Source organism: Aphelocoma coerulescens, chromosome 3, assembly GCF_041296385.1.
Source record: "Aphelocoma coerulescens isolate FSJ_1873_10779 chromosome 3, UR_Acoe_1.0, whole genome shotgun sequence".
Classification (NCBI taxonomy): domain Eukaryota; kingdom Metazoa; phylum Chordata; class Aves; order Passeriformes; family Corvidae; genus Aphelocoma; species Aphelocoma coerulescens.
The window spans coordinates 125,267,298-125,282,757 of NC_091016.1; the positions used below are offsets into that span (position 1 = coordinate 125,267,298).

A 15,460-nucleotide genomic window follows, 5' to 3' on the forward strand; every position below is an offset into this window, starting at 1 on the left:
GGCATTTTTTTACTCCCTTTTTTCCTTGAACCCAACTTACTGGTTCTTTGTCCCATCTTCCCAGGATTTTATCTATTCATCCCTGGCCCCTGTTTTCTGCTCTAACCCACCCCTCTGACAGCTTAAACACCACCCTCCCCTCATAGCACAGAAGACCTTTCCTCTTTTAATATAATATAATATAATATAATATAATATAATATAATATAATATAATATAATATAATCCACCTCCCTCCAGATAATAAAGTCAAACTTTAAATCAACCATCTATATTATGTATACTTTCATTCATTCTTATTCACTCACTTTTATTTCTTTAATATGTCTCGCTCATTCTCACTCACAACAAGACAACACAATAATAAGGTATCTTGATTTTCAAATCACTTGTTAATATTCACCCACAGGTATTATTTTTCGAATGATAAAATCTCAAATTTTGTTAGCCAACCCCAGATTCTCTCTCTCTCCCACACTTCCCATCTAGAGTAATTTTTCTAGCCTGTGTGTTCCAACCCTCAATCCGGCAAAATTTCTGGAATCGGGGACCCTCACTTTCGTCCCCTGTTTCCTAGGGGATTGTGCTAGGAAACCCTTTTTCTGCTCTCTTTTCCTAGGGGTCCAACCCCTCCCTGAGACCCAGTCCCAGTTACCCCGGGGGGATCTCCCACTCCTTTTATCTTTTGCTTTGTCTCCTCGCTGGCTGTTTTTCTCGCAAAAAGATGGTACCACAACTCTCACAGACTCCACACTCACTTTGCAGATCTGGGGTAACCAGCCCAAGTCTCATTCACACACCAGTCAACCTCTGTATCCTCCCCCCTGAAAATACTTACAATCCTTTTTTTCTTGTCCAGGTCTTTGTGCATGAAAATTGTGGAGCTAGCTGCCATGGTTTCCTAGGGGGCCTCTTTTTCCCTTTCTTTTGCTTTATTTGTCCCTTTCTTGTCCACGGGGTGTCAACCTGCAACCACCAATTCACACCAGAAGAATCAGAGCGGGCTGCTGAACTCAGCAGGGCGTGCCTCTCCCACTCGGGATCTCCCAGGGTCTTGGAGGCGAGGTGTTAATCCCGGATGAGTTCCCAGATGTGAAAAACGAGGTTCACTCCCCTGTTAGGATTTAAAAGTCTAATAAAGGATGATAGGGGACAAAGCAAAATAAAGCAAAAGTCACAGCACTGAGTGCTTTGGCACTCAGCCAAGAGCACCCCTATTATTGCGGAGACACCCTTTACATACCTGTCCTATTGCATCAGCTTAATGCATATTCATAATCAATTATGCATATTCAAACTTTTACCAAAACTAGTTTATATGTTCCAGGAGCTGTTTAGCATGGCGCCTCCTTGGGTCCGCCTTCTCAGAGCATGCGCATTTCCTGGCTGTGGTTTCAGTCAGTTTTTATTATCACCTCCAGAGTGGGCTTTGGTCCATGGTTTCCACAGACGGTAGTTGCTGACAGTTGGCATGTCAGTAGCGGGGTCTTCAATACACAGTAGTTGGATGTTATCCAACCAAGCAGACAGTTCAAGTACCACAAGCATAACTATATTAGCTATTTTACTATTATGTCTAAGTTTAGTTAATGACAGAAATAAAGGTATAAGTTATTGTTATAAAACTACATCTTTATAACAAAGCTACTTTAACATTATACATATAGCATCCATTTTAACATTTGTAGAAAGCCAATATTATAATATGTATCTATCACACTACCACTGCCTCCCTTGGCACCTGCCACTCCCACTGGTTTCCCTGGATGTTGTGGTTTGGTGCTTCCTGCCCTCTCTTCTGTCCCTGCAGACAGTGAAGCTGCTCCTGGAGCAGAGACCCTGAAAGGAGCAGAGCCTCTGCTGCCACACGCCCTTCCCCAGTGTCACCCCGCTGTCCTCTGCCTGTGTGCCCCACACAGAGCTCCAGTCACCCCCAGCTGTGGCTGCCCTGAACACAAAGGAGGCACAGAGCAGCACGGTCCAAATCAACTCCTTTATTAGCAGAGCCTGCAGGGAATGAGGCTGAAGCAGCCCTTCAGCAGCTCTCCAGGAGGGCTTGGCCCTCGCATTGCCAGCGGCATTGCAGCACCTGCACAGCCAAACTGCCCACACGTCCCTGGGGCAGTGCCAGATGGTGCCACCTTCTCCAGGGCACGGCTCCGGTGCCACCAGCCTGCCTGGACAGCACCAGCACTGCCCCGAGGGCCGCTGCGGAAGGTGCTGGCAGATGGGATTCTCCACATGGGGCATTCCAAAGGCTTTGGCTCAGCAGCGAGGCCAAGGGCAGGAGCAGCTCCTGCCGGGGCTGAGGGCTGGAGGGAAGGACAGCAGCCCCAGGCAGCTGAGCAGGAGCGGCTGCCCTGGACAGAGACAGAGCACCTCCAAGCCAGGGAGTGGAAGCACTGCCTGAGCCATGGGGCTGTCGTGTCACTGCTTTCCTGAGCCCAGGGACACAACAGCTCCTGCTGGGAGAACGGCCTCAGCTGATCCAGGAGGCTGCAATGAGAGAGGCAAGGATGATGCCCAAAAGCCAAGCAGCCCAGCTTGCAGCCAGCGTGGAGCTGCCCTCAGGCCTCACAGCCCTTTCTCCAAGCAGGACACCTCCTTGCTGCAGGAAAACTGCCTTTGGGACACTGTCCCTTCTTGTCTCACAGCAGCGGATCCAAGGGGGGCTTTGAGTGTTGCCTTTGCCCTTGCCCTGGCCCTTGGGATCAGGCTTGGCCACAAGGCCGATTGGCCCAGGGAAGGGGTTTGGTTTGACTCTAGGACAAAGCAGAGGGAAGTGTTTATGGCAAGAAGGCAAAAGCATTCTGGCTTTATCATGAAGCGAGGGAGTTGCTGAGCAATGGCTGCAGTAACCCACCTTATTTTACCAAATTTGGGAGCAATTAGATACCATTGGCTGTGTGTGGCTTGAGAGTGTCATTGTTGTAACTGCAGTTTGTGGAGAGCCTGGTACAAAGTTCTTCTAAACTGCAAAGCCGTTGTGGTTCTTCCTTCCCATGGACATGGCCTAACTCTTGTCCAGCTCGGACAGTGCTTCCTGCTTGGTAACTCTCTGCCACGCCTCAGGGATTTCTCCTTTGCCCTGAAATTTCCCATTGTACAAAGCTTCCAGCTGTGTCCTGAAATGAGACACAAACCATTTCCAGTACGCCTGCATGGATGGATCAGGAAGAATGTTCCATGTGGAAACAGGAGGTCCAGCATTACGGTATGTCTTGTAAGGGAACCATGGGCCACCAACAAGTCTGAACTGGCAATCACTTGCAACAAGGCTGGAACAAATATCAATGACCAGGTGGTCCGTCTCATGCCACTTGAATCCCGTCAAAGCTTGTGGGCGATGGAAGACCAGCTGATGGTCTCCATCATGATTCCGCATGGTGTTTGTGCAAACAGCCCCACAAAAGGGACACTGCTCCCAGCACCCCGAGAAATGCTCTGCCAGGATGGTGTGAGGCTGCCTTGCAAATGAGCTCATATCGGCATCAGCAAATCCTTTCCTGAGCCTGTCCCTCAGGTCATCCAGAGCTTCTGCCATGGCGCTGCTCAGGAACTCAATGTCTGTGACCTCCTGGTGCTCAATGCCCTTCAGGTCACTTCTGGGCAAGTTGATCACCTCTGTCAGTTCCCTGCAAAATTCATCCAACCAAAGAGAGACTTTGTCCTCTCTGTCTTTTCTGTCTTTGACAATCTGGGTTGAGAAAGAAACAGCTTTCAGGATGCTTCCATAGAGAAGATTAAGGGAGGAATCTAAAAACTTTTCCAGCCTCCTGTTCCCATCTAAACAGTAACTCCTAACTCGTGTCTCAATGTAACTCTGACAAAACTGTTTTGGAAACTTAAGGTACTCCTTGAAATACTCAAAATTTTCTTGTTCTGCCAGGTATCTCAGGATGGAGATTTCCAGATTGGCTCTGTTGCCCTGGAAATCTGGGAATTTGCCCTGCATGTCCTCAGCAATGGCTTTAGCCGTCCTCTCATAGACCGCCCGGTGAAGAGCTGGTTCAATCTTCTCACAAAGGAAAACAGCAAAAGTTGTGATAGAAGTGGCTCCTTGGCAGGAAATCTGGAAACACTGGAAGAAATCCTCTCTCTTGCTGCTCAGGTACACGACTGGGTCATTTGCCTTTTGGAACGCTTCATGCATGACTTTAAACCTTTCTGCTGCCATTCTGCACAGATACAGAGACAAATCTATGCTGTACTCTCTGTTAAAAGTACATTTTGCATTGCTGGGGACAGAGTTCACACCTTCCTGTACTTCATTGAGTATTTCATGAATAAAATTTCGACTGTAATCCCGTTTCTCCTCTTCCTTCTTATCAATGTTTGCTCTCACACATGCTATGATGCTGTCTGTGATGTGCTGCAAGTTGATCACATCAGCGTTGGAAATGCTCCTGGGATCTTGGAAGTAACCCAAATACTTTTTTTTCATGACGTGTTTCTGCATGTCAAAAGAAAATCCGCTGTCTTTGGGAAATGATGTGATCCTGGCATGGAAACCCGGCTCCTTAAAGTGCTCTAGAAGGACATCTTCGATTTCTGCATCGATATCCACCTGTTCCTGAGGACGAGCAGCACTGGAGACTTCGGCAATCCAATTGTTCCAGACAGGGGTAAAGCTGTCCTTCAGTTCTCTCTCACTGAGGCTCTTCCCTTTCAGAGTCAAAGCCAACTCCCTACTCCTTCTCAGGAGCTCATCTTCATATTGCACCTTCCTTGCATCCAGTTTACTCTGCTCCTTCTGTAGCTCAATAAGATTCTTACATTTCTTTTTTGTTTCAAGAAGAAGAGCGTCTTTTAGTTCTTTCAGCTTCAGTTCTGTGCTTGATTTCCACTGGACCAGTGTTTCACGGTCTTTGCCCTCCCTGAAATACTTTTCCACTTCTTTCTCAATGGCATCACTTGTCTCTTGCACCTGCCCTTCAAGGTGTTCCCTGGTCACATTCTGCAAATCCCCATTCCGAATTTTGTTGTCCAGTCTCATCTGCATGTCTAAGACGTGACTCCTCAGCCTCCAGGTCCACTGACTAAAGGCGCTTTCCAGTTTCCTGTATGCGGCAATCTCCAGGGAATTCTTGAAGCTGAAAACAAAGTTTTCATTCAGCAGCGCATTCCAGAGGTCACCAATACGAACTTTCAGGCTCGAGAGCCTCAAAATGCTGTGCTGCGACTGCTTCTGGGCAGCCTGGAGGATTTTGCTCTTTAGTTGCTGGACGTTCTGGCTGTAGGTGGGGTTGGGTGGTGCCATCGGGGGGTTTCCTTCCCACAGGTGAGCAAAGTAGTGAATGTGGGTGTTCACATCAAAGCCAATGACGTCGCTGAAGGAGGAGATGTCACAGAATTCCTGCTGGGCAGCTACCACGGTCATTTCATCCAGCTTTTCCTGCAAACGCCTTTGTCCTTCCATGTTCTGCTCCTTGGCAGTTGCTTCTCCCACGTTTTGGTGGACAAAGAGGCAGCTTGGGGAAAGATTGACTTTCTTCATCCTCAGGAAAGCCTGCACAGCGATCTGGAGAACATCTTGCATTTCTGAGGGATTTTCTCCAAAGATATTGATCACAGTCATGTTGCCAATGCCAATGACAAAGGTGGCCAGCTCATTGTCGTGGTTCAGGGAGTGTTTATTGGCCATCTCAATGGCACGGAGTCCCTCTGTGTCCACCACCAGCACAAAATCAAAGCCCAAGTCTTGCTGCAGCTCCTCACCCACTGGGATGAGCTGCATAAAGGCTCCGCGGGTGCATCTCCCCGCGCTGACGTTGAACTGCAGACCAAACATGGCATTCAGCAGGGTGGACTTGCCTGTGCTCTGGATGCCGAGCACGGAGAGCACAAACACTCGTTTGTCCCCCAGCCTCTCAATTAAGCTGTCAAAGATTGCTCCCACCCAGCGCAAGGGCAGGTAAGAAGCATCCCCATCCATCAGCTCCACAGGATACCCTGAAACCATCAGATCTGCTGCAATCTCTGGCAGTTTGACAAAATTGTAATTCTTTTTCTTCATTAACTGCAGAGCTTCATAAATCTGCCCTACCTCTCTCAAGAGATGTTCCAGGCCAATGGATGAATCGTTGATTTCATCAGAGAGGGCATTCAACCGACTCTGCAGCTGAGCTTCCATGCTGGGTTTTTTCTTGCTTTTCTTTCTTGCCAGGACTTCAGACCATAACTCGTGATAGTCTCTCCTCAGTTCTTCAAGGCGACCGCAGGACAGCTCATCCATAAAGACCTTCATCCAGTGCAGGAAGTATTTCTTGGTATCTGCTGGCTGGGCCTGGAGAAAGCCAAGGAATGATTTCATCAGTGAGTTAAGGGGGAAAGCTTGTTCAAGTTGCTTTCTTCTTAGTGCTTTCTTCTCATATTCAATTTGGCTGCGATGATGCTCAATGCTCTTGTTCCTCTTCTCCTGCAAGCGAGTGAGCTCTTTGTCCTTTTGGCACCACTGGTACCACAGTTTTCCTTGAAGGGGCAGGAGCTGGGATTTGATCTCAGACAGCTTCTCTTTCTTCAGAAGCTCCACCAGCTCCTTTGCCTTTGCTTTGGCCGTCACACACGCAGGCTGATCTGCATCCACTATGAATCCATGCTGGTGAGCTTTATCCAGGCATGCATCCAGGCTGAAATGTGGATTAGATCCTTCCAGGAGATTCCCAATTGTCTTGGTCAGCTGGACCATGAGTTCTGCTTCGTTTCTGTTCTTGATCCCTATTGTTATGTTTTTGCTGGCTTGTCCAGCTGCAACATTCTCTTTTTCCGTGAGAAGACAAACCAAAGGCCTTTGTGACTGCCACAGACCCTGCAGAAGCTTTTTCCCCCTGTTGTCCATGTGCTCTGAATCGGATACGAGAGCCACGTTGACAGCAGATATCTCCTGCAGGAACTGCAGCTGTGCTCCGTGATCCCTGGCATCTCCATGCAGGTTACAGAAAGCCACGCAGCACTCAAAGGTGTCATCAGGGCTTCCGCGGGGGCAGTACCAGGTGATCTCCACCACCCCTTCCATCAGCAAACGCTCTCTGGTGCTGCCTCTGCAGTGGCGGTGGAAGAAAGTGTCGTGTTTGCGTTTGCTCAGCAGAGCGTTCAGGAGCTGAGACTTGGAAGAGGAGGCCGAGCTGCCAATGCGGATGAAGGACACAATGGGTGTCTGTGCCTGAAAGATGAGTTTGTTGTTGTAACTCTTTGTTCCAGCCTCCTTTCCTGACTTGTCTGCCTCTTTCCAGCTCCTTTGGATTTGGCTGAGGGCGTAGAGCGGGAACTCGATGTGTGAAGTGCACGGGTTGGGCACCAGCAGAGGCAGCGCCAGTTGGCAGAACGCCAGCTTGGTTGCAAGGGACTGTCTCAGGAAGTCATCAGCACAATGGAAAATGGCCATCTGCAGGTCCATGGGGTGCACACGGCTGTCCCTGCTTCCAGGTTCAGGGACTGCTTCCGTCAGGTTGTCAAGAAAGTTTTCAAAGGAGTCTGAAGGTTCCTCCTCTTGCTCTGTCATTTGTGGCACGGGTGCAAGTCCTGCATTGTTCTCGTCCCAGCAAGTCAGGTACCTCACCCGGTAATCCACTGTTAACAGCTTTTGCAAGAAGTAAAATGGCAGTTCCTTGTCCTTGCTGGGCTGGCTGTCCTGCAGAGATGTCTTGCAGATGGTGCGGAAATCTCCCATCCCCATTTTTCTTGGATAGTGACTTTTGAGTCCAAGGCGCTTGAGCAACTGGAGGAATTCCTGGTTTGCAGTGGCTTCATTTGCTTTGGATTTGCTGCCGTCTGACTTGGACTGAGACTGACTGGGGGGCTCAGGTGTTGGAAAAGTGTCTTCCATGTCTCTGAGTATGTTCTGCATCCTCTGTTCATCCATTTTCTCATCCAAACACCCTCTGATCAAGGAATGCAAGTCCTGTTCCAGCCTCTCCCAGTCTTTGCCTCCACTGTGCTTTTGGAGGAGATTCTTGATCCGTGTGGACCACAAGCCTTGCATGTGATCTTCCATGAAAACTAAACGCTCCTTCTTCTGCTCAGGGGACAGCTCTTGACTTTCGGGTGCCACAGTCAGACCCGTCAGCAGAAGGGAGGCCTCAGCTCTGTCGGCATCTTGCTCCTTCAGGTTCACGTACTCCTCATGTGCCGCTTCCATTTCCTTGGCCATGTACTGAATTTCTGGGTGTCCAAGGAGGTGTGGAAAAGTGCTGCTTTCCACGTTGTACCCTGTGCTGGTCACAATCAAGAGCACCAACAGTTCCATGTCCTTCTCAGCCCGTTCCTGGAGAGACTGGAGCAAGGAATAAATGGCGAGGCTGGTGGTCAGGGTGGCTTCTATCTTTGCTTGATGAACAGCAGAAGCAGAGCTTCCTGGTGCATAGGTGACAGCATAGATGTGCTCCCTCATTTGCTGCAGTGTTTTGATGAGCTCTTCAAGCTCAGAGACTTTGGGCCGTCTGGGAAGCTGGTGCTCAGTCTGGAAGATCCATTGCATAATGAAGGAAGCCTCAGGGAAGTCCTTGACAGAGTAGATATGAGGATCCAGAAGGCTCCTCAACATTACCTTGATAGAGGTGGTGTTTTCTGGAGGTGACTCCTGGCAACTGCGCACGGTGTTCACCAGGAAGTCCTGCAGGGCTTTGTCCGACAGGCACACATTGATCCACACACTGGGGTTCTTGGTTTTTGCATGCAGATCCTCTTTTAGCTCCATCAGCATGAGCAGCTTCCTTTCATCCACCGTCACCTCCCAGGCCTTCACAGTGGCCATGAAATCTCTGGCCTCTTGCACTGCACTGTCCAGTTCCTCTCCAAAAATGGTGCCGACGCTCTGATTTGTCAGCGCTTTGTACGCATCCCTGAGGGCTCTGCTCAACTGAGTGACAGACTTAAAATCCCTGCTGTGATTGCACCGGATAACATCCCACACTGGGATCAGCTCAAAGCCGCGGTCGATAACGCACCACGTTGTGTTATCAGACACGAGCCCCGTTTTCCACTGAGGAAGAGAAGCTGTGTCTGGTGGGCCCCCTGTGTTGAGCACGTAGAGCTGAATCGCTGTGTGGGAACTCTCTCCGGCTCTTCCCTGGATGGAAGCCTTGGAGCTGGATTTGGAAACATCCAGGGTCCCTCCAACACTGGCCCCAAAGCCACCCCAGCTGGCCCTGACAAAGCTGTTCAGAGCTTTAGAGGTTTGTTGCTTCATCTCTTCCCGCTGCTCGGCTTGGAATCCTTCTGTAGACGCCTTCCACCAGAATATCCCTCCAAAGTGGAGGGGACCATGGTTTATGTGGGACCCAAACCTGTTGAAGAAGCTCTCACACATCTTCAGCAGGGTGCAGCTGTCTTCTTCCTCAATGCAGCTCAAAAGCTGCTCCATGTCTTGCAGCTCCTGCAGAGCTGCATCCGAGAGGCGAAGCTGATGCCTTTGGAAGTAGCAGGAGGCCAGAGGGATGTACTGGTACTTGGTGGTACAAAAGTAGCTCTGCTCAGAGTGGGACTGGTGGATGTTCTGTGACTGTGAGGAGCTGCTGTGATCTACACCCGCTTCCAGACAAACCCCCCAGAATGCGGCTTTGGCAGAAACGCTGATGCTGAACCCCAGCTGCTCCATGGACTTGGTGAAATTGGATTCTGCCGCAGAGGAGGAGAACTCCTTCCTCTCAAGTAGCGATCCTTGCTCCGGACCAGAGAGCTGGAATCCCTCAGGAACCCTGAGGAGCTGCTCTCGCTTTGCCAGCACATCTTCAGGTCTGCTGGTTCTGTAGATGCCCTGCAGGGCCAGTCCCCCTGACGCGCGTCTCAGCACCTCCGTGTCGGGGATGTGCTCCGTCCTGCCTGCTGACAACTCCTGCTGCTCCAGCTGCTTGTGGATGCTCTCCAGCATATCTGCCAAGGGCTTCTTTGGCGATGGCCAGAACTCTTTTGGAATTTCCATGGCCTTCCACAGAGTCTCTGCTTTCTCCCTCAGAGCATCCTGGCTGTGGCTGTGGCTGTTGAGCATTTCTGTCAGATCATTTAGGGCTTGTTTGGCCACTTCTTGTCTCTGCTTTGTCTTCTCCAAGTGCTCCTTCTGCACCTCTTCAGTGGTTGTTTTGTTGTCTTTTATTTTCAGGAGTTTCTGGAGTGCCTTTTTCTCCCAGGGGTGCCGTGCTGCACACTCCAGCTTGAGGTAGTCTTTACATTCCAGATGCTGCAGGGCTTCTCTGCACTCAATTCCCAGGACCTGCGACACTTTGGGCACCCAGTATCCAGCATCCAGTCCTTCCTTCTGAAATGCCTTTGCCAGCTGTGCCTTGGCATCCCCCTCTTGCGTGTCCTCCTGCGAAGCCATGGCTGTGAAGGAAGAAAAGAGAGTGTCCCTAAGCTGTGTTGTCAGAGGCCCCAGCCTCCTGGCAGAGGCTCTGCAGCAGCTGCGGCCCTGGGGATTGCTCGCACCCGGCTGCTGGAGCCCAGCCTGGCATGGCACAAGAGCCAGGGTCTCCTTCCCAGCACGCTGGATGTGCCTGTTGCTTTCCTGTTTGCAGGATCAACCCTGAAGCTGAGTGTGTATCCCACAGACAACGCAGACACACACACAGACACACAGATACAGACAGACACAACAGACACACACAGATACACACAGACACACAGACACACCCAGAGAGTCACTCAGCCCCACACCCTGCCCTGGGCAAGGTGCTGCCTTCACCATCACCCCCATCCTCCCAGCAGGGCTCCTCAATTCACAAGTGCAGATAGCCGGGAGCATTCCTGGCTCCCTCGAGCACTGGCTCAGCCCCTCTGCCCGTCCAACAGCCCTGCCTGCATCCTGCACCCTCTGCCCAGCCCCATGGCTGCCCTGCTCGCTGGCTGGCCCAGCCTGCTGCTCCCAGCACCCGCAGACAACACTCACACACTCCCCCCACAGGCACCCCACGCTCCCCAGACACACTGTCCCCACGCCCGGCACGGCCACACGGGCTCTGACCTGTGCTCCTGCTGCAGCTGCCGGCGCGCAGCCCCTCCCTCGCCCCACACTCGCCTGTTCCCAGGAGCTGCTTCCTGGCACACTCAGGGGCCCAGTGCAGTGCAGGGGGAAAATCTACAACTTCAGGCTGCTCAGGGGCGAGTTACAGAGGGCCCTGGGAAACAGTTCTGGAAGATGCTGGCGTCCTGCCTTGGGGATGGTTCTTATCCCATAGCCAGTTTGATTGTGGTTTTGTTTCATGTCTGGAGTTGTCACTGCCCCCCCCCCCCACCCACCCCCCAACTCTGGAATATCACAATGGGTGAAGGGTGGCCTGGGATTCTGCGGGGGGTTGGGGGCCCAGGGCCACTCTTCCTTCCAGTAGGGGCAATCAACACGGCGGCCATGCGGCACAGTGGGTCTGACCTGAGATCCTGCTGCCCTATGGGTTTTTTCTTTTTTTCCCCTCTTGGCGTTTCCTTGCTTCAGCACTGTGACCAGGGCTGGCCAGCTTGCTTCTCTCCTCCTCTGCTGCTTGGGAGCCCAGAGCCAGTGTGTGCTGTGCCAAGACCTGGGAGCACCACCCACCCCCACCAGGCCATTCCCCTGGCACAGCCAGCAGCCTGACCTCAGGACCAGCCCTGGCCAGTGAGCTGTGCAAAGGAGCAATCCCCCGCCCAGCCCCCGCTGCTTCTGCCACTGCTTTGGGATTTTTTGCTACACTTCGATTCAGGGCCCCAGGTCTGCTCACCTCTGCTCTTCCCGCCCACCACTCTGGAGTTCCTGCTACAGTCCAGCTCACCACCCAGAATGGTACCGAGACCGGCTGCTCCCTGTGGGTTGTGCAGTGGAAGCCATCTCTTCTCTCCCCTCTCCCCTGAGCCGCCATTGCCGTGTGGAGAGGCAGCTGAGCTCGCACCACAGCGCCCCCTGCAGGCGCGGAGGAACCAACGCCCCTGCCCTGCCCGGCCGGGAGCCACCATCGCCCCTGCTGGCCGTGAGCAGAACTGCAGCCATGGCCCGGCCGGGAGTCACCAGCGCCCCTGCTGGCCGTGAGCAGAACTGCAGCCATGGCTGGGAGCCACTATCGCCCCTGCTGGCCGTGAGCGGAACTGCAGCCATGGCCCAGCCGGGAGCCACCATCGCCCCTGCTGGCCTTGAGTGGTAATGCAGGCATGGCCCGGCCGGGAGCCACCAGCGCCCCTGCTGGCCGTTACCGGAACTGCACCAGAGGGGCGGTCGCCTGATGGGTGAGACAAGGCTGTGACTGGGTTTCTGGTTTTTTTGTTGCTGCTGCTGCTGTTGTTTGTTTGTCTTGGTATATATGTATAATCTAGTAAATACCTCTTGTTCCTTTTCCCATATCTTTGCCTGAAAGCCCCGTAATTTCAATGTTAGAATAATTTGGAAAGAAGAGGGTCATATTCTCATTTCCAGGAAGGTTCCCGCCTTCCTTGGAAGACACCTGTCTTTTAAACTAGTACAGGTTCATCAGTGCTGGTCACTTTTTATTGAAAAATCCCGGAAAGACAAGGCAGACATTGGTCACAGGCACTATGGGCTCAGGACGGGACACTCCTGCTCATCACCCTAAATTTCCTTTTACAACACATTAACCCATAGAGCTGATCAATGACAACCAGTTAATCTGAGCTTTTTGGATTTCAGTAAAGCTTTTGATCCTGCCTCTCCCAGGATCCTGGTGTGTCCCTTCCAACTCAGGCCATTCAATCATTCCATGATTCTCACCCTAACGGAGCTGCTGCCCTCCCTGGACATCTGCCTTTAAACCTTTGGGGTTTTTGACACTGTCACACAAGCCTGATAATTGTCCCAGTCTCCATTCACTTGGATATTGGAGAGATTGATTCCATGCACAAAACCTTCCTGACATTCAGCTTCTGTCCCACCAAGGCCACGAGACTCTTACCAGCACAGGTATCGATGCAAGGGGCTTGGACTCAGATATAGATCTGAGGGCTCCTGTACCCTCCCAGAGCCTTCAGGGACAGCTTTCCCTCAGGGTCCATGGAGATTTGAGCAATCTGTGCAAGGGCTGTGGGCTCTGATTCCCCTCACCCACCTCACAGCAGATGCTCCAGTGGCTCCAAGCCTTGGTTTCCCAGTGGACACTGGCAGCCGAGGGCCCCAGCTCAGGTGACAGAGCACAGCAGCAGTGGCAGGCCTGGGACACACAGCGGGGTGAAGAGAAGAAGATGGGAACCACCTTGAGAACTCAGGAGGAAGAGCACCAGAAAGGAAAGGTTCAAAATCCTAAAGGAGAAGAGCAGAGAGACAGGAGAAGGCAACCCATGAGCATGGAGGATTCATTCCAGGGAGGCCTGGAGGCCAACCCTTCTCCTCCACTGGGGATCACCCAGGCAGCAAAGATTCCTCAGTGCCCTTTTGGGGAGCTGACCAGAGCAGGGTTTCACCTGGGACCTGCATCCCTGTTGCCCCACCAGAAGGAAGCTGGACATGCTGGAGAGGCAATGCCAGGCACAGACACAAGAGGGGAAGAGAATGGATTGAGAGCAGCCCTGAGGAGAAGGACTTGGGGGTGCTGATGGGTGAGAGGCTGTGCAGGGAACATCTGTGCTCTCGGGGCAGGAGACAAGGTGTGCAGGGGGCAGAGCCCAGGGAACAGCACTGACAGTGGGGCAGCCCCGTCCCACCACTGCCCACACCCCACAGCTGCTGCTGGGGGGAAGCTCAGGCCCCCGGAGAGGGGGAGAAGCAGCGCTGGGCTTGGATCCCAGCAGGCACTGAGCTCCCACCAGCAGCTCGTGAGCCCCCACCAGCAGGATGGGGACAGGAGAGGGAAATCAGAAGCAGGAAAAACTGCTGGCTCGAGATAAGGGCAGTTCAGCAGCGGAGGAAAGGTGGGTGTGCTGGCAGAGCACAGGAGGGACTTTGGACACCAATTGTTTTCTTTGGGCACATGTCCAGCTGCTCCCCGGGCAGCAGAGCCAAGTGCAGAACAGCTGCTTGGGAAGGGAACACTGGCTCAGGGCCACTGCTGTAGCTTGTCCACTCGGGCCACTTGTCCCAGCCCTGTCCCCTCCCAAATTCTCTCCCATTCGGGCGCTGCCAGCGCTGGTTCAGGCTCAGGAGCCGGGGGCTGCCCTGGACAACATTAACTCCAGCCCAGCCACACCCTGAAGCAGCCCCCAGGCACCTTTGGCAGTCCCGCACGGCTTCCAGTGCTGCAGGAATAGGGCAAAAGCCCCATGCGAGTGTGCCAGTGCCCGCAGAGAGGCACTAAACACACGCAGGGGATAACTCGGGATCGAGTTTCACCTTGGGAGCAAACGAGGGAAGCAGCAAGGCTGGCAGCATCACCTGCCATGGGAATGCCTGCAGCCCGTTTCACGGGAACAGCCCCCCGAGAGTGTTTTCCCCAGCCCTGCCCCAGGGAAAGGGGCTCTGGGGGCGCAGGTGCCTTTGAGGGGCTGCCGCAGGGAGCAGAGCGCTCTGGGCGGTGCCGCTTAGACTGGAAGAGAGGAGAATGCCACCCTCCCTGCACGGGGAGGAAAAGGTAGAGCTGTAGCCCCGGGTGGCCGGACAGAGCAGGATGTCCCGTGCCTGCCCCTCATCCCCGCCAAGCTGCCCTGCTCCCGAAGGAGCGGCGCGGGGGCCAGGAACCCCCCCAGCATCAGCCCCAGGACGGCGCCCGGCCCCCATCGCTCCTGCCTTCAGGGGAGCGCAGCCCCCCGGCCCCAGCGCGGCGCTGGCGGTGCCCGGGCCGGGCAGGGTCGGTCCCGCCCGCGGGGAGCGTTTCCCGGCCGGGCACGGGCAGACGGCAGGGAAGGGGCTCCGCAATGGATCTGTGCCCGGCCAGCCCCGCTGGCAGCTCCCGGGCCAGGCTTTGCGCCTCCGCAGACCTCACTCTGCCCCTCCATCCCCCCGCATCCCTCCTCCTTCCCCCGCCGCTCCGCTCCCACCCCTCGGAGCCCGGCCCCCCTCCCAGCTCAGCCCCCGCAGCGCTCACGGCTCCCCCGAGCTCCCCCAAACCGGCTGCCAGCAAAGGCGGCTTCCTCCAGCCCACGCTCGGAGCAGACACCACCCGCCCGCTGCCCTCGGACCCCTCTTCTCCTGCCCTGCCCTCTCCCCAGACACGGCAAAACACAGGCAACAGGAGGCAGGAGCCCAACAAGATCCCGCTCCGGGCTGCTCCCGCCTCCCAGCCCCACAGCTCATCCCCAGCTCCTACCGTCCCCCTCTGGGACCAGCAGCTCCCGGGCTAAGAGAAGCCCATCCCAGCCCCTCTTTACCCAGCCCTGGCTCTTAACTCGGTGCTGCTTCCCTTTTTATAGCAGCAGCAGAGCAATTCCGGGAAATCAGGCGTTTGACTGCAGCAGAATGTGAAAGTGGAGCCACGCTTTTGGAGTCAGATGATTTGGATTAGAGCCCAATTTCCGCTCCAGCCGTGGTTTGAGTTGGCTGACGCTCCACTCTCAGCTCTTTGCACAGAGCTCTGACCCTTAACTGCTGTGCTGGTACCTGGAGGGCAGGTGAGGCCCTCAG

General features: G+C 53.7%; 1 protein-coding gene across 3 annotated transcripts; it reads right to left on the minus strand.

The window, feature by feature from the left end:
- Nucleotides 1-1,181: 1,181 nt before the first annotated feature.
- Nucleotides 1,182-15,197, minus strand: LOC138108795 (interferon-induced very large GTPase 1-like). Of its 3 annotated transcripts, none has more exons than XM_069011905.1 (3): nucleotides 15,147-15,197; nucleotides 13,017-13,207; nucleotides 1,182-10,317 (listed from the first exon to the last, which is right to left on the minus strand). In XM_069011905.1, the coding sequence occupies exon 3, from the start codon at nucleotides 10,313-10,315 to the stop codon at nucleotides 3,014-3,016; it is 7,302 nt and encodes a 2,433-aa protein (XP_068868006.1). In that variant the 5' UTR covers nucleotides 10,316-10,317; nucleotides 13,017-13,207; nucleotides 15,147-15,197; the 3' UTR covers nucleotides 1,182-3,013. The 3 variants fall into 3 exon arrangements, with proteins under 3 accessions (XP_068868006.1, XP_068868007.1, XP_068868008.1); XM_069011906.1 differs by having other exon boundaries at nucleotides 13,017-13,118; nucleotides 15,147-15,177; XM_069011907.1 differs by lacking the exon at nucleotides 13,017-13,207 and having other exon boundaries at nucleotides 15,147-15,159.
- Between the last annotated feature and the right edge of the window lie 263 nt (nucleotides 15,198-15,460).